The sequence below is a fragment of the Mauremys reevesii genome, linkage group 7 (assembly GCF_016161935.1).
Source record: "Mauremys reevesii isolate NIE-2019 linkage group 7, ASM1616193v1, whole genome shotgun sequence".
In the NCBI taxonomy this organism is placed as follows: Eukaryota; Metazoa; Chordata; order Testudines; family Geoemydidae; genus Mauremys; species Mauremys reevesii.
The window spans coordinates 120,482,302-120,505,378 of NC_052629.1; the positions used below are offsets into that span (position 1 = coordinate 120,482,302).

Here is a 23,077-nt window from a genome sequence, read left to right on the forward strand (position 1 = left end):
ATTAAACTATATCACCTTGAGACAGGAAAAAACACAGAATCATGACTGTTTTCTCATTCCTTTGAATTATCTGTTACCTGGCTGTGAACTCAGCCTGGTTTATGTGTTGGTTTGTTGATATTTTTATATTAAATTGGAATCGAATGGTAAATATAGCCCTGGAGAGCCTGGCCCTGCGTCTCTCTCTCTCTCACTCACACATGCCATTAGCGGCAGTTGCCGGATGGGGCCCCAGGGATGCTCATCCCTGCATGGAGCACTCCAGTATATAACTCCCATTAGTGCAGTTGGAACTGAACTCTGCGATCTTTAAGGGCCTGATCCAATGGCCATTGAAGTCAATAGGACTTTCCCTTGTACAAGGGAAAACAAGGTATTTCCCTTGACTTCAGTAGGCATTGAGCCAACCGTAGGGAACCAAACTTACTCCTGTTGAAGGCGATGGGAGCTGTGCTATTGGCTTCAGTGGGAGGAGGATGGGACATATAAATCCTATGCCTGCCATGCCCATGGACGCTGGGTGAGCTGGGGGTGCTTGTCCGATGGCCCATTTAGACTGACTCGAAGAGGAGCCCCACACACCTACATCTCAGGGTAGAATTTGGCTGGGTATCAGTTTTCAGTAAATATTTAAAAAATGCAACATAGGATTAGTACTGGCGTTGAGGGGGCAAAGATTGCAGATTTTTAAATCAGCCAAATAAACCAGTCTCACGTGATTGCTATCACTTCCTTTGCAAATTGCTAGGCACCCTGGCAATATCCCCGCCCCTGTGAGCTATAGAAACCAGGAGGTTCAGATTTTCAAAGGAGCCTAAGGGGATGAGACACCCCAGTCCCATCGAAATACAAAAGGAAATGGTCATTTAATCTCCATAGTCTCCTCTGAAAATCCCAGTCTGATTTTGTTGAGTTGTACGTTATTTGAAATCAATCAGCTGGCATTTTTCACTAAGCCCTTCTAACTTTGAAACAACAGTTTTGTTCTGTTCCAATACCGTGTTTTGTTTAAGGGAAAATATACGCTTTAGATGTTCATGTGTTTTGTGTTACTGGTGGGTTCGGGTTACTGGGAAATTTTCTGCTGTGAGAATAAAACCATTATGTCCGTGTTAGCTGTTGTTTCTACACAGTCAAATTCATCACGGTACTTGAAGACATGCGCAACTTTCAATATGCGAGGAATCTCACTCTGTTCAGTGCGTTAGTCGTGTGTGGAATGTTACGCATGTTCTTAAGCATCCTGCTGAATTGGGGTTTTACTGCTGCAAAGCTAAGAGAAAAGATTTTGCTGAACTCCCTAGATAAACGTATAAAAGCAAATTTCCTAGATGTACTGGTTAGCAAATAACGTGTTCAAATTTCTCTCTCTCTCCATCTGCCCTCTCTATGCTGTTCACCAAATAATTTTCTCAGCAACTGATTTACAGTTTGCACGGACACATGATGGACGACCTGTTCCTTATGCCACTGCGGGGGACTGCTACAGTGCGGCCAAATGCCCACAGGTATTTGACAATAACATTTCTTAGGGACTGGTTCCATTTATTATGTTCAGACTTTCTATTAATTACTCTTGATCACGTCAGCCCAACTCCAACAACTGTCACATTCTCATCTCAGCGGTCTGAAACTTTCTTTTGTCTGTACAAAGTGTACTTTCTGTTCTGCAAACAGCCATTGGGTTGTTGGGAGACAACCAGCAGGGTTCAGAAAGAGACATTCCATAAAGCCTGATCCAACAGCCCAACATGGGGAGAGAGAATTGACAATAAAGGGGAAACAAGGGTAAAAAAAAAAAAGATTGGGGTGGTTTTGCTTGATTCAGTTTGCACTGGTGGGATCTATCAATCTTGGATATTGGACAGTAGTGTCTATGCACCTTGCTTTTTTAATGCATTGATCCTCACAGCAGCCCTGTGAGATAGGGCAGTGCTGTTACCCCCACTTTTCAGGTGGGGCACAAAGAGACTAAGTGCCCTGCCCAGGAAGTCTGTGGCGAAGTAGGGAATTGAACCTGGATCTCCCAAATCCCTAGCTAGCACCTTAAGCTCTGAACCAGTCTTCTGCTAGGTTGAGCTATTAGATCAGTGGTTGTCAACCTTTTTCATTTGCAGACCCCTAAAAAATGTTGGATGGAGGTGCAGACCCCTTTGGAAATCTTAGCCATAGTCTGCAGACCCCCAGGGGTGTGCAGACCAGAGGTTGAAAACCACTGTTCTCTGGCAACGACAACCTTTCTCAGACCTCTTAGACATAGTCTGTGGACCCCCAGGGTTGAAAACCACAGTATGAGACAGTCAGAGATGTGTGATGTAACTGAACTACAGGGGTGGGTCTGGGGTGGAGCAGCAGATCTGTGAATCATCAGCATAACAGTGATGCTTCATACTGCTAGAGTGGCTGAGGGCTCACAGGCTGAACGTACAAAGAGAAAAGGGGAGAGCCAATCAGGGAACCCTGAGGGACTTCTGCACTAGTGAGAGAGGAGCGGCTGGAGAACAAGGATGGAGATCAAGGTAGCACAGTCACAGAGTGCTACGGCATAGAGAGAGAGGACAGCTTTACCAGCCAAGCCAAGAAGAATGCAACCAAAGAGGAGGTGTGGCTGGGAAGGGGACAGAGCCAAACAGCAGATCAAGGAGAAGGAAGTCAGGTGAGCAGGAACAGGGATCATGCACTTGAGAAGCCTAGAGGCAAAATGGAGGATGGAGATGGGCTTGTCATGAGGCTTGCAGGAAGGTTTTCAGGGGCTGGAGGAAATGTGGCATATCTGAAGGCGAAGGGAGAGTGGTTAAAGAGGAGGGAGAGCAGATGGAAGAGGAAGGTTCAGAGTTGGAAGGATATGGGGGATTTATGAGAGAGGAGCGAGACACACACCTCAAGCTGGAGACCAGGTTGAAGAAGACAGTGCTGGGAAAGGTGTGTGAAGAGGACTGAGGCAAGTGGAAGGCAGTGGAGAGAGGCCTCCTCAGCTAACACACGCGTTCCCCCAGAGAATGCAAGCAAGAGGAAGTTGAGAGTCAGAAGCAGAAAGGGGCCGGGGGGCTGTGGGCACAGGTGCAGCCAGTGAGCAGTAGAGCTGTTTGGCAAGGAAGATGGTGGCGCTGAAGGCAGAATCGATCAATCTACTGAAGTCTGGGATATCTTCTGGTCTCCGCCGCAGGGGAGCAGTGCGCGGGGCACACACAGCAGAGGGAGAGGAGAGCAAAGGGGCCACGTGTGGAGATGTTTGTGGACAGGAGGGAAGGACAGGCCCGGTGAGGTGGAGAAGTGTGGTTGTGACCAATATGCACATTTGGAAATGCTCTAGCATGCAGGGGGGCCGGAATGGGGACCGGGGGCCATGGCCCTCCCACTTTTTACCTAGCGATGGGAAGGAGAGGCTGGAGGGGAGTGAGTGGGGGGCAGGATCTTAGGGGGGAAGGGTGGTGCAAGGATGGGCGAAGGGTTGGTGTGGGGGTGGGGCCTCCGGAGGGGGGGCAGAGCCTCCGTTCAGTAGCCCCCCCACTTTTAGGGACCTTCTGCCACTCCTGCTAGCATGTAGTAGCTTCACCCTGACGTGTGGCGTGATATACACCATATTGAAATACAATATGTCAGTGGAAGGCTAGTTTACATTATGTTACAGGTGCCTCATTTAGCCTCCTAGGTGTTATCAGCTTCCAGCACAACCAGCTTATAACACTGTCGAATTCTGGAGTAAGAATAACAAATGATCAGTTCCGATAGTAAGAACTTGTTTCTCAATAGGGGAAGGGTCTGGGAGCGAGGTTTAGTGAATAAGGAGTCCAGGAAGCTGACAGCGGAAGAGAAGTCTCTCCAGTTCCTTGCCTTCCAACTTTTGGAGCGGATGTCTTTCTGTACAGCACCACGTCTCAGGGATTGACCTGTTACTTCAGGAATGTTGATTTCTCTCCACCTAAGTAGATACTTGGCATTTAACTGGAAATTCACATTGCCGAGGAAGCGAATACATTGAGCACAGCTAGCCGTGGTCTGCCTTTTCCTAGCAGAGCAGCCATCTCAGACTCCGGGTCAGGCTGAGATAACAGCCGGCAGGTTCACGGACTTTGGGTTAGGTGGAAAGGGGTATTTCAAAGCACAAAGTCAGGTGGGCATTTGCCAATGGGAGTTATGCATGGGCATCAAGTGCAGACTTACCCCTTAATTTTGTGAGCATTTTTTGCTTCTGGAAAAAAACAAGACAGTTAAGTTAAGGACATAGCTAAAGACCAAACAAAACAGAGTTTTGATTTTTATTTAAGTTGGGGTGGGTGGGGGGGGCGGTTAGGACAAAATAAGGACATGGATGCCCTCTGCAGGTGAGAAGGGAGGGAAAAAAAGCTATGAAGTGAGGTTGAGTTGGATACAGTTTTGTTCCATTTCCAGGAGCTGCTGAAGCATAGCAGGTTCTGCAGCTTGCAATGGGAAGGCCAAGAGTGCCCTCAGCTGGCCAATGGTGGAAAAACAGCCCCCTCCTTTGAAGCCCCAAATGAAAAGAAATTCTTAATCTGAGTCATGCTGTGATTTGTACAGTATGTGCTAATCACTCTCAGAGCTTGGAAAAATTGAAAACATCGCCGGCAAGATCTTGTTAGAAAAATGACACCGTGGCATGTTGTTACAGAAGCATGCTTGCAACAGTGAAGAATAACATCATGCATGTTTTGCTTTAGCCATTTCAGAAGGTACATCTTTGTGATAACCGATATGTTTTATGTTTTTAGGGTCGCTTTAGCATTGACCTTTACAGAACAGGCCTTTCGCTAACAGAAACAGCAAAATGGATCTCGCAGGGGAATTACGCAGTGTCGGAAATTCAAAAATCCCCAGTAAGAGAATGAGCATATTAATTCTGAATCTGGTTATACCTGCTAATGTGAGGTACCTAATTATCGTGCCACATTATGGTGCATAGAATCATTCTTCTAACAACATGTCATAATGAAATCTAATGTAAGGCATTAGATATGTGAATCATAGCCCATAACTTTGTGTGTGTCTGTGTGTGTGTGTGTATGTTGGAGTAAGACAGGCGTAGTAAACTTAACTTGATCTGAATTATTTCAATTAATTAATGGGGCTGTTTAACCGGGAAGCTGAAATCACTGAACACTCTGATGCAGACGTGTCTTTAATTAGCTTCTGAATCCTTCTGCAGGGAGCCTGCGCCAGACAGGATGTGGAACCAGGACATTCTGTGTCCCTGCCTCAGGAAAAGTTCTTGCTAGGAGCTTTGCCTGAGTAAAGGCTGCAAAATCTGACCTCATTGGCCTTTTCTATCTATAATGTGGGCTCTTGGTCATGAAATTAATCAGTAAAACCAATAATGGGGGTGTGGCTATTATTATTTGCTTGCAGGAGCATTTAGAGTCTCCAGCCAGGAATCAGGATCCCATTTCACTAGGCACTGTGCACAAATGTAATGAAGAAGACAGTCCCTGCCCTCAAGCAGCTTAACTCTTTTGGCTGCTAGAGTAGGTAATCTTAAAGACCCACTCAGTCAATGTTTGTCCATCTCTGTCCAGCATGGGACGATATTAGGGTTAGATGCTGGCTTATCCCTGGTAAGTATCAGATGCTGGTTGTGACAGGCATGGCAATTTCCTGCAATATGCTTGGGAAACCTTACTGAATTAAGTTTAAGTATCTTTGGAGTCCAATGTATGAAATGCCGAGGTTCTGCATTATTGTGGGCTGTGGTGATCAAGGGGCTGTATCGAACAATGTGGCAGACAAGAATGATCTTTTGGGACAATAGGCATGACGCGGAATTCCTGGGGAATCTCTAGGAGGAGGTGAATAAAAATGCCATCTGCTGGTTGGCCAAAACGCAACCTTTTGAAGCCAGGCCCGGAGGAAGGGATTGTTGTCTGCTCATTACCTGTTTCCGAAGGTTGGGGATCAAAGGCCCAAGCGGAAAAAAGAAACAGGCTGATCTGCGCTGTCGGTGTCTTGTTCTGAGTTGAGGCTGTTATGAACTTTAAAAGCAGCAAAGAGTCCTGTGGCATGTTATAGACTATTGGAGCATGAGCTTTCGTGGGTGAATACCCACTTCGTCGGATGCATGCATGTTAGTCTATAAGGTGCCACAGGACTCTTTGCTGCTTTTATAGATCCAGACTAACACGGCTCCCCCTCTGATACATGTTATGAACTTGTAACCTCAAAACCCCCTTGGGGAGGTTTGAAGGACTAACTCCAACCAGAGCCCTTGTTGGAGTTGGAAGGTGATCTCTGGTAAGCTTCTTAGCATGCGTGTAAGCAGCGAACTGTGCAGTCTGGAAAAACCCCGGTCAGGAGGGGGAGAGGCCCAGTCACGGGTCTCCACCCAAGAGAGGTGATGGCTGAAGAGCCTGGAGCCTAGAGTAGGTGCCCTTGGGGGACCACAGAGGTGGAAATACAGGTGCAGTTGCCCTGAACTGTGGTGCTGGTATTACTTAGAAAGAGAAAGAGGCAGAAGGGGTGGCAGAGAGTGGGAGAAGAGGGTGTCAGGGCATGAGGTGTGAAGATGGGGTGAGGGAAGTGAGAAAAGATAAAGACTGAAGCTAGCAGAGAGGAAGAGAAGAACTAAGGAAGAGAGTCAATCTTGGGCTGTAATGTCTTCTGGCTGCGTCCTCTTAGAGTTCATGGCTAAGGTTTTCAGAGGAGCCTCTGTGGGTTTCAAGAGGAACTGGACATCTGACTCCCATAGGCACCTTTCAAACTTCCAGCCAGCACCCTGAATAAGAACGTGAGGATCAGCCCTCTGCTCACTACAGATTCCCACTTTATACTTGGGGCTTCATCCAGCCAGGTGCCGAGCAGCGTGAGAGCAGCCTCACTGAAATCAAAGTTACGTGCCCGGCAGGACCTGGGCCACAGTGCTCAACATCTCATCCAATGGAGCCCTTCATGGCTTGCACAGACACGGTGTGAATTGCTTGCAGCACATGGTCAATGGGAGGTGGATGTTCCCTGTGGATATTCACCTCTCACACCTTCCCCCCTCCAGATATTGATCATGCTTTGAACTCTGAGAATCGGTGCTAACTTTTGGAAGTGATTTTGGTCATTATTTCCAGTGTGCGGTATTATCCAGACGTCAGTGCCTCAGAGAGCCCCCATCTACAACCCCACGTCACCATAAGCATGTAACATTTATACCTTGCATTACTTTTCTGCTCTAGGGCTTGGTTATTATTATTCTTGTTGCTCCGTGGCCCAAGTGGCTAGCCAGTTATCGAGGCTTTGCAGGATTGCTTCCGTTCGGAAGAATGGAAGATACAAGTCAGGTATATTCTTTGATGCAATCCTGTTTATTTACAAAGAACGTACACAACCTCCTGTTTCTCTATGGCAGGCAATTACCTTGCTCCCAAGCCTGCTCTCTAGGCAGTCATGTGTCCCAAGGAACTCTGTCTCTCTGATCTTTCTCAGGGTCATGCTCACCACTGCTTCTCTCACAGTCTGTTCACTTCACACACACACACATGGTGTGTCAAACAAGCCCTTGGGGCCGTGTTTGCAATCAGAGCCAAAGAAACCCTTCTTATTTCCCTCAGTTAATTCTTGCTCAGGCTTGCCATGCACCCCAATGCCTTGGGCAGTGGCTTCTATTGTTTTAGCCATCACTATATAAAAGGAGATTAATTGCTTCTTCCAGTTGCTATTTAACCAGGTCTCATGATCAGAGCCCCACCTGATGGCAGCCATTCACACCATCCAGCATAACACCATTTATTATTTGTATTGTGATAGTGCCTAGAAGCCATGCTTATGGCCCAGGACCATGTCAGACTAGATGATTATAATGGTCCCTTCTGACCTTTAAAGTCTATGATTCTATTGTACTAGGTGCTGTCCAAACTCAGGCGCTCTTCGATAAGGATAATGCCACTGGTGTTTGAGCTGGTGCTTTCTCCTGATGCTAGTCAGTTTGGACTCTCATAACAATGGTGTGATATGTCAGTGTTTCTTTCTAGACCTTTTTATCTCACTTTGCTAAAGATTATATTTTGGTGGCAGGGGGGAGAGGGTTTGGATCCGGCAGTCAATTTTGTGCCTGATTATGGACGAGGGTCAGAGCTCATCCAAAGGGGTGGTGAGGCGCTGTGCTGTCCCAGGGCTAGCACCAGGAGGCAGAATACCTCCCCCAGCACAAAGGACACTACCATGCCTGTGCTTCCTGTGCACCAGTCCCTCTCTGCTCACCAGTGCATGGAGTGTGCGGGGGGAGCAGGCATAGCTTTCCCTCTTCTCTGCCCCTTCTGGCTCCTCTGAGGGCACTGTGTGCCCCTAGAGTAATAGGAACAAAGAAATCTCTGCTCTCACCTTTGTGCAGGGGAGTCCAGCCACAGCCCTGTCCTCTTCTCCTGCATCCCTTTGCCCCTCTCCTCTCTTTCCTGAAAGATTAGCAGTTCTGTCTGGTCCTTTTGGAGGCAGCTCAGTGCTGGGGGAAGCTCCTTGTGCCACACCCCACTCTGCACCCATGTCAGGGCCCAGCAGAATCCAGCCTGAGATTGGTGTTTGTCAGTTTTAGGATTCTCTGTATCCCTTGCAACACCTGATGACATCACTGGTACCTAATACTGAGAGGAACAGCTGCTTCTGCTCCGCTTTAGCTGCCAGTGAGCTCAGGACGCAATGTCCTGGATCTGAGTCGGGGCCGGGACGACCTATTCAGCTCCCCTTCAGGAAGGAGAAGCTTCAGCAGCAAACCTCCCGCAATTGAATTAGGTGCTGAGAGAGGCGAATGAGGCAATTACAGTTGGCAGAATTAAAACAAACCCTGAGGGACATGGCTTAGTTTGATCACCCTTGGCAACCTGCCTGGCATCCTTCTTGGGGTGTAAGTGCCAGAGCAAACCGAAGGAGAGAAGAAACACCAATCAGAGGTGAGAGTGGTCTGCTACAATCACAGATCAATAGCACCAAGCACAGGAGAGAGTTCATACACTGCAGTTTAAAAATAAGTGCTCTGTGCAGGCTTGCACTGCACTTACGTCCAATTGTCAGGTAATTCAAGGCACAATTCCCCTCTGAAGAGTGTCTGTTTGTGCAAAGGACCAAGTGGGGGGCATGCTACGTAGACAAACGAGGCGGAGAGGGCCAGATTCAAATCTCAGTTACTCTGATGTAGATCCATTGAATCTGATGGGGTTACACTGGTTTAACTGAGATCAGACTCAGGCCTAAGGTCTTCTCATTCTTGTCTGTCAGGTGGCTGCAGCAGGGGTAGTCGATAGGTGGACTGCAGGCCAAATCTGGACCGCCAGACGCTTTTGAACAGACCCAGAAATCGTTCTGATTTACTTGAGGTGGTGGGTGGGTGGTGGTGGGGTTATTTGGCTTTTTATTATTTTCGTCAGGAGTCTGGACCTTGACCAAGGAATTTGGACCTTGACAAAAAAATAATTGACTGCCCCTGGTCTACAGCGTAGAAAGGATGGAGAGCGCTGTAGGAATCTGGGAGAACAGCCGCCAGATCTAGTGAACTCCACAGTCCCACAGCATCACTTTTCATCTGCCGAGCCACACCAGGCATTTCCCCTCCAAATAAACAGTTGGATGTAGTGTCGGCAAACATCTTTCCTTGCCCTTCACGTGCTCGGTAACATTAGAGGTGCAGTTTCTTTCCAGCTCTCTTGTTTCTCGTGACTAATCTGTGTTCCTATCCAAGGGGAGGAGCCAAGTAATTCACTCATGAGAAAGTTCTCTCTGTGGGGGCAAGTTGGAGAAAGCTCAGGCCTAGAGGACTTCCCATCAAATGGCCTGCCCCTTGGGTGTCATTTCATTTGGCAGTTCACAAATACTCTACTTTGTCTGCATTCAAATGGGCCAGCATCTGACCTATCAGCCATAATGTAATTACATTTGCATCAAAGGGAAAAAGAGCTGTTAATTTGTAAATCATTATAGATTTTTGGGAGGGATTTTTTCCCTTCCAATAAACTTTTTCAGTTTTTTTATTAAAACACCCACAGACTCGGGTGTCTGGGAATGATTTCCTCTGGTGTGCCATGGTTTTGAGACATCATTTCTGATTTTTCCCACAGGATGGTACCAAAGTCGTAGGGAAATGTGGTGGTTACTGTGGAAAGTGCACTCCGTCATCTGGAACAGGCCTCGAGGTTCAAGTGTTGTAGCAATGGTAGGTTCCCATTGTTTTGGTGCTAAAGGAAATCGTTCCAGGAATTTATTGCTAAAGAAAAACACTCCTGAGTCCTATTTTCAAACCAGATTTAGGCATTTCGAATTCTGTCTGCTTGGGACTCAGGCATTTTTTAAAATGTTACCCTGAGTGCCCAAGTCTCTTTTGAAAATGAGACTTTGGCTTTGGGCTTCTAAGTCACTTAAGTGCTTTTGAAAATGTTACCCAGTATTTAAATGCCACTGGTATTAAAATTTGACTTGTATATAATCCAAAGGGATTATCAAACAGCCATACTTCACGGATACTCAGCCACCATTGGGATGGAGAGGACTGCCAGCTGGCACATACAACACAAGGCAGGGAATTGCTTTATGTCCTAGTGTCAGAGTCTACCCTCACTTGAAACTGGGCGGTTTCAAAGTGAGGACCCGCATGTCTTCCCCCCACCCCAAAATCCTAGGGTAGGTCTCCCCTTCGGCTGCCACCACCCGGTCAATTCCGTGGGCCGGGACACTCCTGTTTCCCCCCTTGGGAACACAGATCAATTCACAGAGGAGGAACCTTCCTCCCCTCTCTCCATCCTGCTCTGTAGACAGAGGTGCCTGAATTCAAACGCCTTGAATCTTTACACACAGGGAAGCAGCCCACTTCCCCCTCCCCTTTCCCTGAATTTTTTCAAGGGAAGGAATTAACCAAGTTTAAAGAAAAGAAAAGAATTTATTAAGAGAACAAAAAGACAATACAGAATTTTTATGAATTTAAGCTGGGCACTTATAGGGTATAACCTTGCTAAGTTCTGGAGAGAATCCTCTCTCTTTCTCAGTACAACCAGTACAGCAGAATTAAGAATAATCAATAACAAACACACAGAATTGCAAGCATAGGATTATTAGGTGAGGACACAAAGTATCTTTCTAATACTCACTATCTTGACTAGAAGAAATTAGTTCAGAAAGGTGGAACTTGTAGGGACTTGATTAACTCGTCTGGTCTCTTGAACTCCAAACGGCCAAAGACAAAGACCCCCCCAAACAGAGAGAAAAAGTTCCCTCCTAGGAGTTTCAAAATCTCTTCCCTGATTGGTCCTCAGGTCAGGTGCCCACCAGGTACTATGCTTTAACCCTTTACTAACTATTCATGACACGCCCCCCAAATCGTCACAGTGGGATCCACTGGCGGCGATTTCTTCCTAGAACTGTAAAACAACCAGAGTGATAAAACACATGCACTATTACATCGACTACTAAGCATGAAAACATATTAAGAACAGTGTTTAGCCACTTGATTCTGGGAAACTTTCACGAGAGAGTGCATCAGCAACTTTGTTGGAAGCTCCTGAAATGTGTTGAATGTCAAAGTCAAAGTCTTGGAGAGCTAAGCTCCAGCGGAGAAGTTTCTTGTTGTTTCCCTTGTTGGTGTGAAGCCACTTTAGCGCAGCATGGTCAGTTTGTAGCTGGAACTGCCGGCCCCAAACGTATGGGCGTAGCTTTTCCAAGGCATACGCAATGGCGTAACATTCTTTTTCACTGATGGACCAGTGGCTTTCCCTCTCAGACAGTTTCTTGCTGAGAAACACGACAGGATGGAAGTTGTGATCCGGTCCTTCCTGCATTAGTACCGCTCCTACCCCACGTTCAGATGCATCAGTGGTAACTAGGAAGGGTTTGTCAAAGTCTGGGGCCCTTAATACAGGGTCCGACATGAGCATCGCCTTAAGCTGGGTAAAGGCTTCCTGACACTCATCAGTCCACTTAACTGCATTTGGCTGGGTTTTTCTGGTCAGATCAGTTAGTGGAGCAGCGATTTGGCTGTAGTGTGGTACAAATCGCCTGTAATATCCGGCCAAACCTAAGAAGGATTGGACCTGCTTCTTTGACCTTGGGACAGGCCACTGTTGGATAGCCTCCACCTTGGCCTGTAGGGGGTTGATGGTTCCTTGACCCACCTGGTGCCCTAGGTAAGTCACTCTGTTTTGGCCTATTTGACACTTTCTGGCCTTAACAGTAAGTCCTGCCTGCTTGATGCGCTCAAAAACCATTTTCAAATGTTCTAGGTGTTCGGGCCATGAATCAGAAAAAATGGCCACATCATCGAGGTATGCAACTGCACAGTCCCCCAATCCCGCTAGTAGACCATCCACCAGCCGTTGGAAGGTGGCCGGTGCATTCCGCAGTCCGAATGGAAGCACATTAAATTCATACACCCCTGCATGGGTGATGAAGGCAGATTTTTCCTTGGCAGGTTCATCCAGTGGTACCTGCCAGTATCCCTTGGTTAAATCAATGGTAGAGATGAACTGGGCACGTCCCAACTTTTCCAATAGCTCATCAGTGCGTGGCATTGGATAGTTGTCTGGACGAGTTACAGCATTTAGCTTACGGTAGTCCACACAAAAGCGTATTTCCCCATCTGGTTTGGGAACCAGAACCACTGGAGATGCCCATGCACTGGTAGAAGGGCGGATGATACCCATCTCCAACATGTTGTCAATCTCCTGTTTAATAGCAACTTTGGCATGAGGTGACACCCTGTAGGGTGGTGTTCTAATTGGGTGAGCATTACCTGTGTCAATGGAGTGGCAGGTTTGCTCAGTCCGTCCTGGGTTGGCTGAGAACAAGGTGTCGAAGTGAGTGTACAGCTCCTTGATCTGTTGCCGCTGTTGACATTGCAGGGTTGTGGAGAGGGTCACCTCTTCCACACCACCATTTCTTGTACCTTCGTAGTAGACACCTGCAGGCCACTCGGTGTCATCTCCTTCCTGAACTGTAAAGTGACAGACCTGTAATTCTCTGGGATAAAAGGGCTTTAGAGAGTTAACATGAAACACTTTAGGCTTTAAAGAGGAATCCGGGAATGCTATGAGGTAGTTAACAGCTCCCAGGCGCTCCTGGACCACGTATGGTCCTTCCCAGGATGCTTCCATCTTATGGGCCTGTTGCGCCTTCAAGACCATGACCTGGTCTCCAACCTTGAAGGAACGCTCTCTGGTGTGTCTATCATACCAGACCTTTTGCTCCGCTTGAGCATCCTTTAAGCACTCTCGAGCAAGGGCCCAAGAGTCTCTGAGGGTGTTTTGAAGGTTGCTTACAAAGTCCAGAATGTTAGTCCCTGGAGGAGGCGTAAACCCCTCCCATTGCTGTTTCACCAGCTGTAATGGCCCCTTAACCTCATGGCCATACACCAGCTCGAATGGTGAGAAACCTAAACTGGGATGTGGAACAGCCCTGTAGGCAAACAGCAACTGCTGTAACACTAGATCCCAATTATTGGAATGTTCATGTACGAATTTACGGATCATGGCCCCAAAGTTCCATTGAACCTTTCCACTAGGCCATTAGTTTGGTGATGGTACGGGGTGGCAACCAAGTGATGCACCCCATGAGTTTCCCACAGGTCTTTCATGGTCCCTGATAGGAAATTTGTTCCCGAATCTGTAAGAATTTCAGAGGGCCAACCCACCCTGGTAAAAATGTCAGTCAAGGCCTGGCACACAGTGTTAGCCCTGGTGTTGCCTAGAGCTGCTGCTTCCGGCCATCTGGTAGCAAAGTCCACAAAAGTCAGTATGTACTGCTTTCCTCTGGGGGTCTTCTTTGGGAAAGGACCCATAATATCCACAGCTACTCGCTGAAATGGGACCTCCATTATGGGAAGTGGTTGGAGAGGGCCTTGACCTGGTCTTGGGGTTTTCCTACCATTTGGCATACCTTACAAGACCGGACGTAAGTGGCTACCGCCTTGCCCATCCTCCCAGTCAAAGGACCTTCCCAACCTGTCTTTGCTTCGCTTCACCCCAGAATGGCCACTAGGGTGATCATGGGCTAAGCTTAAGAGCTTTTCCCGGTACTTGGTCGGAACTAGCAACCGTTTTTGAGGATGCCAGCCCTCCTGGTGTCCACCAGAAAGAAATTCCTTGTATAACAGTCCTTGCTCCACAACGAACCGGGATCGGTTAGTAGAGCTGAGAGGCGGTGGGTTGCTGCGTGCCGCCCATGCTTTCTTGAGGCTGTCATCGGCTTCCTGCTCTGCTTGGAACTGTTCCCTTGAGGCGGGAGACACCAGTTCCTCTGGGAGCGATGTAGGTGATGAGGTTGTTTCCGTTGACTGTGAACCGCTCTCCGCTGGTGCACAAGGTGTCATTTCAGGCTCCGGCTGAGCCTCTTGGGTAGGGTTGTCTGCTGGTTTTTCCAGTTCAGGCCCGTTGTCGCCCTCTGGTGGTGGAGTTGTAATAGCTGGCGCCGGTGCTGGCGCTGGGTGCCCTTCCAGTTCCGGTTCTGGGACTGGATGTACTATGGCTGCTGTCGGTGTTGGCCTGGGATCCGGTTCCACCACCTCTGTCTGGGTCTCTGGTAACACAGACGGGGTCTTGGGGGATGTCTCAGGAACAGGGATGGGTGCAGCCGCTCGTCTGGCTTGGCTGCGTGTAACCACTCCCTCTGTTTCTGGCGGCTCAACGTGATGGGCCAAGTGGTTGCCCAGAATCATGGGGACAGAATAATTGTCATAGACAGCAAAAGTCCACGTCCCTGACCAGCCCTTGTACTGGACAGGTAAACGCACTGTAGGCAATGTTACAGGTTTTGACATGAAGGGGCGGACTGTCACTTTGGTTTTCTGGTTGATGAATTTGGGGTCCACGAAGGTTCGGTGGATAGCTGACACATGTGCTGCACTGTCTCTCCATGCGATAACTTCCTTTCCGTCCACTCTCAAAGTTTCCCTAAAGCATACGGGTATTTGAGAGATATCTAATTCCGGGTTTCCTTGGTGTGCAGGTGCAAGGAGTTGGACCCGGTTCAGGTTCTTTGGGCATTTGGCTTTGATGTGCCCCAGTTCATTGCATCCAAAACATCGCCCACTTGATGGGTCACGGGGTTGTGTTGGTTTACTGGAAACTGGTGAGGTAGAAGAAGAGGTAGGGTGTGACTGTGCTTGGGTTGTAGGTGTGGGCTTGATTGGCCTCGATGGTAAGGTTTAGTCTCGGTGGGTACCTTGTGTGATTCGCTCCCTTTGGCAGTAGCTTTCGTGTTGTCTACCGATGCCATCCATCTGGCTCCAATCTCTCCTGCCTCAGTGAGAGTTTTGGTTTACCATCTTGGATGTAGCGTCTAATGTTCTCAGGAACACCATCTAGGAACTGTTCCATCAATATCAGGAGGTGTAGGTCGTCTAGCTCCTTAACCATGGATCCTGATATCCAGGAGAAATAGTGTTTTTCCAGGTAAGCGGCGTGCTCTGGAAATGACATCTCTGGTTTCCATTTCTGGACTCTGAAACGCTGACGGGCGTGATCAGGGGTGATGCCCATTCTGAGTCTGGCCTTGGTTAGGAACAGTGGAAAGTCGTCCATCTTGTCTCTAGGCATTTCAGCTGCCACCAGGGATAATTGTCCGCTGAGCTGTGACCTCAGCTCCAGCATGTATTGATCTTCAGGAAGATGGTATCCAATACAGGCCCTCTCAAAGTTTTCTAAGAAGGCCTCAACATCATCCCCTGCCCTGTAGGCGGGAAATTTTCTCCGAGAAGGTTGATCAGTAGGTTGAAGAGGGGTTGGATTGGTTGGCTCCTGCTGCTTAGTCTTTGCTAATTCCAGAGCCTGCTGGTGGGTCTCCCTCAGGATTTCCATTTGTCTCTTGTGCTCAGCCTCTTGTTTCTCCAGCTCCCTCTTGTGGTTAGCTTCTTCCCTGGCCCTTTCTGCAATAATTAGTTCCATCTGTCTTTGATGTTCTTTTTGTTTTTCTTCAGCCTGCAGCCTGGCCAGGTCGAGTTTGCTAATTGTTTCACCAGTACTCATGATTGTGTGCCTTCTGGTGCTGGCCACACCCCTATGCAGTCAGTGAACTGTCTCTGGTGTTTGACAGTCCCTAACCCTGGCTATGATAACTTGAGTAAAGAAAGAGAAATCAATCCTTTGTATAGCAAATTGTGGTTTGTGTAATGTTACTGTTTTGTACTGAGAAAGAGGGAAAGAGTAAAAAAAAATTCCTCTGTCTCCCTCTGCTCTGAGTTGCTGTACTCAGCAGCCCAGCTGAAAGGCTGCTGCTAACAATACCCCTGAGAAAAATCTGGTCTATTTCCTCAGGGATCTGTTCTCCTGTCTCCTGATCCTTTCAAAAGACACAGGGAGAAAAAAAAACTTGGCTGGAGGGTTTCTGTCTCCCCCCCCCAAACCTGTTTTTCCTGTTGGATGGGAATGAACTTTGGCGAGCCCTTCCCCCCACCTCAGGAATCCTGAGTGGTACCTCGTATCACAATGGACGCAAGTACCGCTCCACAGGAGGCTTTGTAACAGAAAGCCCTGGAAGAAACTGAAAATCTTCTAACCCTGAAACTGCTACAAACTGCCTCTGGTAGAAAAGCCTTGCCTCTCTCTCTGGGTCCGAAACACCACTGCCACCATGTCAGAGTCTACCCTCACTTGAAACTGGGCGGTTTCAAAGTGAGGACCCGCATGTCTTCCCCCCACCCCAAAATCCTAGGGTAGGTCTCCCCTTCGGCTGCCACCACCCGGTCAATTCCGTGGGCCGGGACACCCCTGTTTCCCCCCTTGGGAACACAGATCAATTCACAGAGGAGGAACCTTCCCCCTCCCCCCTCTCTCCAGCCTGCTCTGGAGACAGAGGTGCCTGGATTCAAACGCCTTGAATCTCTACACACAGGGAAGCAGCCCACTTCCCCCTCCCCTTCCCCTGAATTTCCCCAAGGGAAGGAATTAACCAAGTCCAAAGAAAAGAAAAGAATTTATTAAGAGAACAAAAGAAAATACAGAATCTCTATGAATCCAAGCTGGGCACTCATAGGGTATAACCTTGCTAAGTTCTGGAGAGAATCCTCTCTCTTTCTCAGTACAACCAGTACAAGCAGAATTAAGAATAATCAATAACAAACACACAGAATTGCAAACATAGGATTATTAGATGAGGACACAAAGTATCTTTCTAATACTCACTATCTTGACTAGAAGAAATTAGTTCAGAAAGGTGGAACTTGTAGGGACTTGATTAACTCGTCTGGTCTCTTGAACTCCAAACGGCCAAAGACAAAGACCCCCCCAAACAGAGAGAAAAAGTTCCCTCCTAGGAGTTTCAAAATCTCTTCCCTGATTGGTCCTCAGGTCAGGTGCCCACCAGGTACTATGCTTTAACCCTTTACTAACTATTCATGACACCTAGACAAACCACTCTACTTGAAGAAAATACCAGCGATCATATGTACCAAATTTTCAGAGAAGGTCCACATGCAAAAAGGCATGCTCATTTGTGGACCTACATTTATGCCTGCATTTTGCATGATTGTGCACACAGCTACTGAAATTACATGTGCAGAATGGGGATTTAGACATCTAAATATTCATCTGCACGTGCAGCAATTACACGTGCAGTCAATGGTAAATCACATGGGTCCAGTCTTTAATGTTCAAATTACCCATTGAAAGTTTAGTCCCCCATTTCCATGTAGGCTGGGCCTCCATTTTTAAGATATTGTCCAGAAGACCCCATACTTGGAGACAGGTTGATTTTACTCAGAAGTACCAAGAGCTGTGTACCATAGCCAGCTGGGGTCGATTAGAGCCCCTGCGCTAACTCACACCAGGTCCTCAGGCTGAAGCAGCTGCACCTTAGAATCAAGGTTCCAGTTACACTTATGGTTGTGGTTCCTTGATGGCTTCCCCCATCCCGTGCTGAGTGGATCACACCATAAGCCGCTTGATTCTGCACCATTACATTTCATGGGAATTTGTCAATTTTTCTTGACTGGGAGCAGGGTCAAGCTCAGGGAAAGTGTGAGACTGACTGTACATACAGAACTGTCATATGCAAACTGAAAGAAGTGGAGAAGCATGTTTTCTCTGCTTTTTTCAGCTCTTGCAACCTTAGGTGCTACCTGTAACAATAGCAGATATAACATAACATTTTCAGATGGATATTTGATTTTCGAGTTGGCGTCCTCAAGCTGTTCTGGCTCCAAACTTTTCTGATATGAGAAATCAATGTTTCAAAAGCAAAAATAACCATCTTACTGAACCATGTAACTTATTTGTATATTTCAGGTTTTCTGAAAGCAGGGAGATGAGATGGATGAAGGATAGTGTTGCAATACCTCCGCCTTCTACTTTTGTACTTGTGTGTGTGTGTGTGAGTGTGTATGTATAGATATTGTATATTCTTAATGATGTAAAGTATAATATTTATGGCTGGAATTATTTATTTTGATTTAATATTTTTGTACGTAAAATGTTTATATTAAGGCTGCTTTTACTGTTTTTTGTGTTAAACCTTGCAGTCAAACCACTGCATTTTACGTACTCTACATTATATGTAGCATTATGACAAAAGTGATACTTCATTGTCACTGTACTCAGTTGTTTACTTTCAATCAGTAATTTGTCTTCTTGTTACAGGCTGCTTTGCCCTTTCAAGGTGCTACACAATTTGCATAGGGGTATTTTTGGCATTTCAGTACAATCTTTTTATAAGGAAAATAGAGCAGGTTGGGTTTTTTTTTTTTGTTTGTTTGTTTTTACTTATTAGGCAGACAGCACTAAGGGAACACATGAAGAATGAATACAGTGTTTTCTGTATTATCAGTCATTATCTTTTAGGTATATTCTTAATTTCATATGACCTCTGTGGCCAGTGCTAACAGTTGCTGGTTCGGTGCTACCACAATGTATGTATTAATTCTCTGTAGCTTTAGACCATTAGATACAGTGCCCCCATAGATAAAAGGGGGAAATGGATGGATGAGCCAATTCAGATAAACTAGGGTCTAACCCAAACCTAGGATCTCACCCTGCTAATGGATCCAAAACTTGAAACCCATTTTTAAGGCTCACAAAACCTTGGTTACATTTTTTAAATTAGTATATTCTAATTGCATCAGCTGTGGAACTTCCTGGTTCTGTCCGGATATGGGGTGCTGGATTTGTCCAAGACAGTCTGATTGGGCCATATGATCCCATGACGTGTACGCTGAAAAGCATAGCAAAATCTGCCGCAAAATCGTAAGCCAAACCCACCTACTTCGCATTATGCTCCTGCCACCTTGGGACATCAAGCCTCTAAACATCATCTTGGGAGTGGGGTCTGTGAAAATGTGGGAGGGGTCATTGAACAGCCAGGACACGCTGGAAAAACATCCTATTTTACCAGACAATGTATAAGTTACTGTTCTGGGCCGCAGTAACTCAGTATCAGCAGACATCTGCAGGGCTTCAGTGGATTTCTATACAGACAGGGCCATCTGCAAACAAGAGGGGATGAGTAAGCTTCATCTCAGACTTACAAGGTGTTTCGATCAGATCACTTTGTACGTGTCAACACCCCACCCCACTTACACACGCTGGTTAATGTACCAGTGCATTGCTTTGCTCTTCCCCAACAAGGCATCCGTGCTCTTTGGGTTTCTTCCATCCAGGCACAACTGCTTCTGTAGTCCTTGTTCAAGAATAGCTCCCACTGGAGTCAAAGTTTGGCTGAGTAAGGACTGCAGAAGTGGTCTTTGTCTGTATGTCACCAGCCTTGCTGCCTGTTAATATAGACCATCTACCCAGAGCTCTGCAGTACATCGTGTGGTGGTGACTCTGCCCCTTAGTTCTTTCCCTACAGTTTTACTAACCGTGGGAACATATTGCCCATTCTCACTATTTCGGGTGTGATCAGAAGCCAGGAACTCTCAGGAACAGTATGGAAGGGAACGTCATGGGACTTTCATCAATGTGTAAAACCAAAGAGTATATCCAAAAATTTGGATAAATACCTATACTTTGGGGTGCGCATACTTACCAAACCCAACCTCAGAACCTTTTGAGATCCTGTTAACTTGCATTATACTTCAGCCATCACTAAGGAGAACAAATGTAATCAGTTTGTTGAAAACTATAGTATCAATAAACTACGATCATAGAAACATGGGGCTGGAAGGTACCTCGATAGGTCATCTAGTTCACTCCCCTGCACTAAGGTGGGACTAATTGTTAACTAGACCATCCCGGGCTGGTGTTTGTCTAATCTGTTCGTGATCATGTCCACTGATTTGTAATCCATGCCTTTGCTAGGTGTTATCAGCATCTTTATTCTGCCATCTAAACTTGGTCTATTTTAGAAAGAAAATTTCTAGCCAGATCCCCAGTGGGTATAAATTGGCATCGCTCTATTAAAGTCAACAAGGTTATGCCAATTTCTACCACTCAGAAACTCTAGCCTTTGCCTACTTTGTCAAATGCTGCCTAAGAATTCATGCATGTAATATTTTGGATCCAAAAAGAAGATACATTATCCCATATGCCTTTTGGCATCTTATATTTCACCAAGTAGTAGGATATGGTCATACAACAGACAGACTAATAGTCTATCACCAATCTGGGTTGTATGTATATGAGTAATTGTAATGAAATGACACCCACAATATTTTTTGAGAAAATGCCAAAAATACCATTTCAAAGTATGTTTTATTTTAAAAAAACAGGGTGAGGGGGAAGAGAGAGAGTAGCTATGAAATTGTGATTTTGTGATAACTACTCATCATTAAAGCTTCTGTCCTGTAGGGAAAAAGGGAAAATTGCACTAACTTTAGGAGAAAAACAATGGTGCTCAATTAATGTTTAGACAGTGCAGGCTGATTTTATTTTCTGTAATGAAGTGACTGAGTATTTATAAAAAAGAAATATTATTTAGACCTGTACGCATTCCTTTCTACCATGTAGTTTAATAACCACTGGCAACAGAGGCAAGAGAAACCTAAAATTATGAAATAAAATGTAAGGGAATTATTTATAGTTACTTATCTTTAGAATCACTGGTAGATTTAAATAAGTTAGAAAGAAAAGGTGGGGACCACTGAGATATTAGTTCTTGTGAAGTAAATATAATTATATTTTTTGCTGTACCAATGCCATTATTTTTCTAAAAATTGTTTTTTTCCAAGCACTTTCCTGTACAAGGTTATTTTTTTCTTTTCTTATCACCAAAAGGAAATGAAAAGATCTGTAGCATATGCATTTGTGGTCTTTCTTTGCCATCATCGCAGCTCACTACCTGCGCGCTATTGTAGAGACCAGAGACTTTGTACACATGGGAATAATTCATTGCTGATCAAAGTGAATGTTCCACTAACATCTCTTTTCCCAAGCTTCTGATTGCTGGAGTTCTTCAGTGCAAAGCAATGAAGGAAACATACGAGACGTAATACCACATTATCAAAAGTTTCAGAAGGTAGGAATAAGGTGAAATATTATGTGTCACATCCTCCGCTGGTGGAAAAAGAGTAGTAGCTCCAGTGAGGCCCACGCTGATTTAAAGAGTTAATCAAAAATGGATGTTGGTTGGAAGGGGGGATGGTACAGGAGTTAGAACACTACACTGGGATTGGGAGAACTGGCTTCAAGTTCCTGTTCTGCCACAAACAACCTGTGCGCCCTTGGGTCAGTCACTTAGCTTTTCTGTGCCTCAGATCCTCTATCTGTAGAATGGGGATAATAGTACTGCCCTGCCTCACAGGGCTGTTGTGAGGATCAATCTGATAAGGGTCGGGAGGGGCTCAGATAGTGGGTGATATATATGTACCTTATATAGCACTATGAAAAGCTAGATGAATATTAAATATGTAAGGAAGTCTGAACACAAGATAAAATTGGGTTCAAGGCAGGGAGATTTCATAAGAACATCCTACAGGAACGTTACCAAGCAATGCTACATTCCACCAAGAATACTGTATCTTAGGGTTTGTCTATATGATGTGTTAGTCTGCACCAGAAGGGTGTATGTTTTAGTCTGCAGAACTGTGTCACTCACTAACCGGCCCGTGTGGGCCCTGCTGGCATGCACTAAAAATTCCCGTGGGCTGTTTAACGTAGAACTGTTAGAAACAGGACTATGTTAACATGCAGTAGGGAACTTATAATGCACGCCAGCAGGGTCCACGCAGGCCAGTTCGCAGCCTGTTAGTGCAGACTAAAATTTACACCCTTCTGGTGGGACTAATGCTCTATGTAGACAAGCACTAATAGATTCCCCAGCCTGCTTGAAACTGGTGCGTATTCACTTGGCACAGCTAAGCCATGCCTCTGCTGCCACTAGTAGTGTACTCCTGGGGGAATTCTGCATCACTGCACGTGCACAGAATTCATGTCTCCCACAGCTTTCTTTGCTTCCCTGCAGAAAAATGACTTCTGATGGGAAAGCAAAGGGAAGCTGCAAGAGCAGTCATGTGCCCTCCCTGGCAGCATGGGCAGGTTGGCTCGGGTGCCCAGAGCAGCTGGTAGAGACTTAAATCACTGCCAGGAGGGGGTGAGCTGGGCAATCAAGCAAGCTGTTGTAGCAAGCTCGGCATGGAGGGGCAGGGCTTTGGGGTGTTTCTGAGGAGGTAGGCATAGGGCAGGCTCTGTCCCCTCAGGCAGAGCAGAATGAAGCAGCCTGCCTGCTTAGTGAATTGTTCCCATTGTCTTTGAATTCCCCCATGAAATGCTGGTTAAAAGACCTAGAGAATGTCTGGTCCTTAATCTACTGGTGTATCCCTTGTAGGAAATATTACCATATAAATTAGTATTCCCCCTCTCTTAGGGAATTGAGATTGTTTGTTTAGCCGGGGAGTGTACAGCAATGCCGGGGTCTCATACAGAACATGCACTAAGATGACCACCATGTTGGCATCTCCGGAAGCACCACCATGTTCCTTATCCCTTGAGGCTGTTAGGGCTCAAATCTGGTAGGTGTTGAGCACTCTGACTCCAGTCCATCGCTTGCACACATGCTTATTTTTGAGCACGAGTTGTCTCATTGAAGTCAACCACCGCAAGTGAAGTGTGTGCTTCAGTGCCTGGCTGGATGGAGGGGCTGCAGCGCTCAGCACCTTGCAGAATCCAGCTCTTGCTTCTGGACTGTCCCATCTCTTGCAGGGTCATTTTGAGAGGAGGTTGGATTGGGGGCTGGTTGGCATGTGGTG

General features: G+C 46.4%; 1 protein-coding gene across 7 annotated transcripts in view; it reads left to right on the forward strand.

Moving 5' to 3' along the window:
* Positions 1-21,130, forward strand: part of ADAMTS9 (ADAM metallopeptidase with thrombospondin type 1 motif 9) — a 149,514-nt gene extending 128,384 nt beyond the window's left edge. For 4 of the 7 annotated variants that reach the window (XM_039546993.1, XM_039546997.1, XM_039546998.1 and 1 more), the window contains 5 exons: positions 1,417-1,508; positions 4,731-4,835; positions 7,173-7,277; positions 10,041-10,135; positions 18,186-21,130. In XM_039546993.1, coding sequence (XP_039402927.1) covers positions 1,417-1,508; positions 4,731-4,835; positions 7,173-7,277; positions 10,041-10,130 — 392 coding nt within the window. In that variant the 3' untranslated portion in view covers positions 10,131-10,135; positions 18,186-21,130. Of the gene's footprint in view, positions 1-1,416; positions 1,509-2,398; positions 2,611-4,730; positions 4,836-7,172; positions 7,278-10,040; positions 10,136-18,185 lie in introns of those variants that run through there. The other 3 variants (XM_039546995.1, XM_039546996.1, XM_039546999.1) reach the window with 2 other exon arrangements.
* The last annotated feature ends 1,947 nt before the right edge of the window (positions 21,131-23,077 follow it).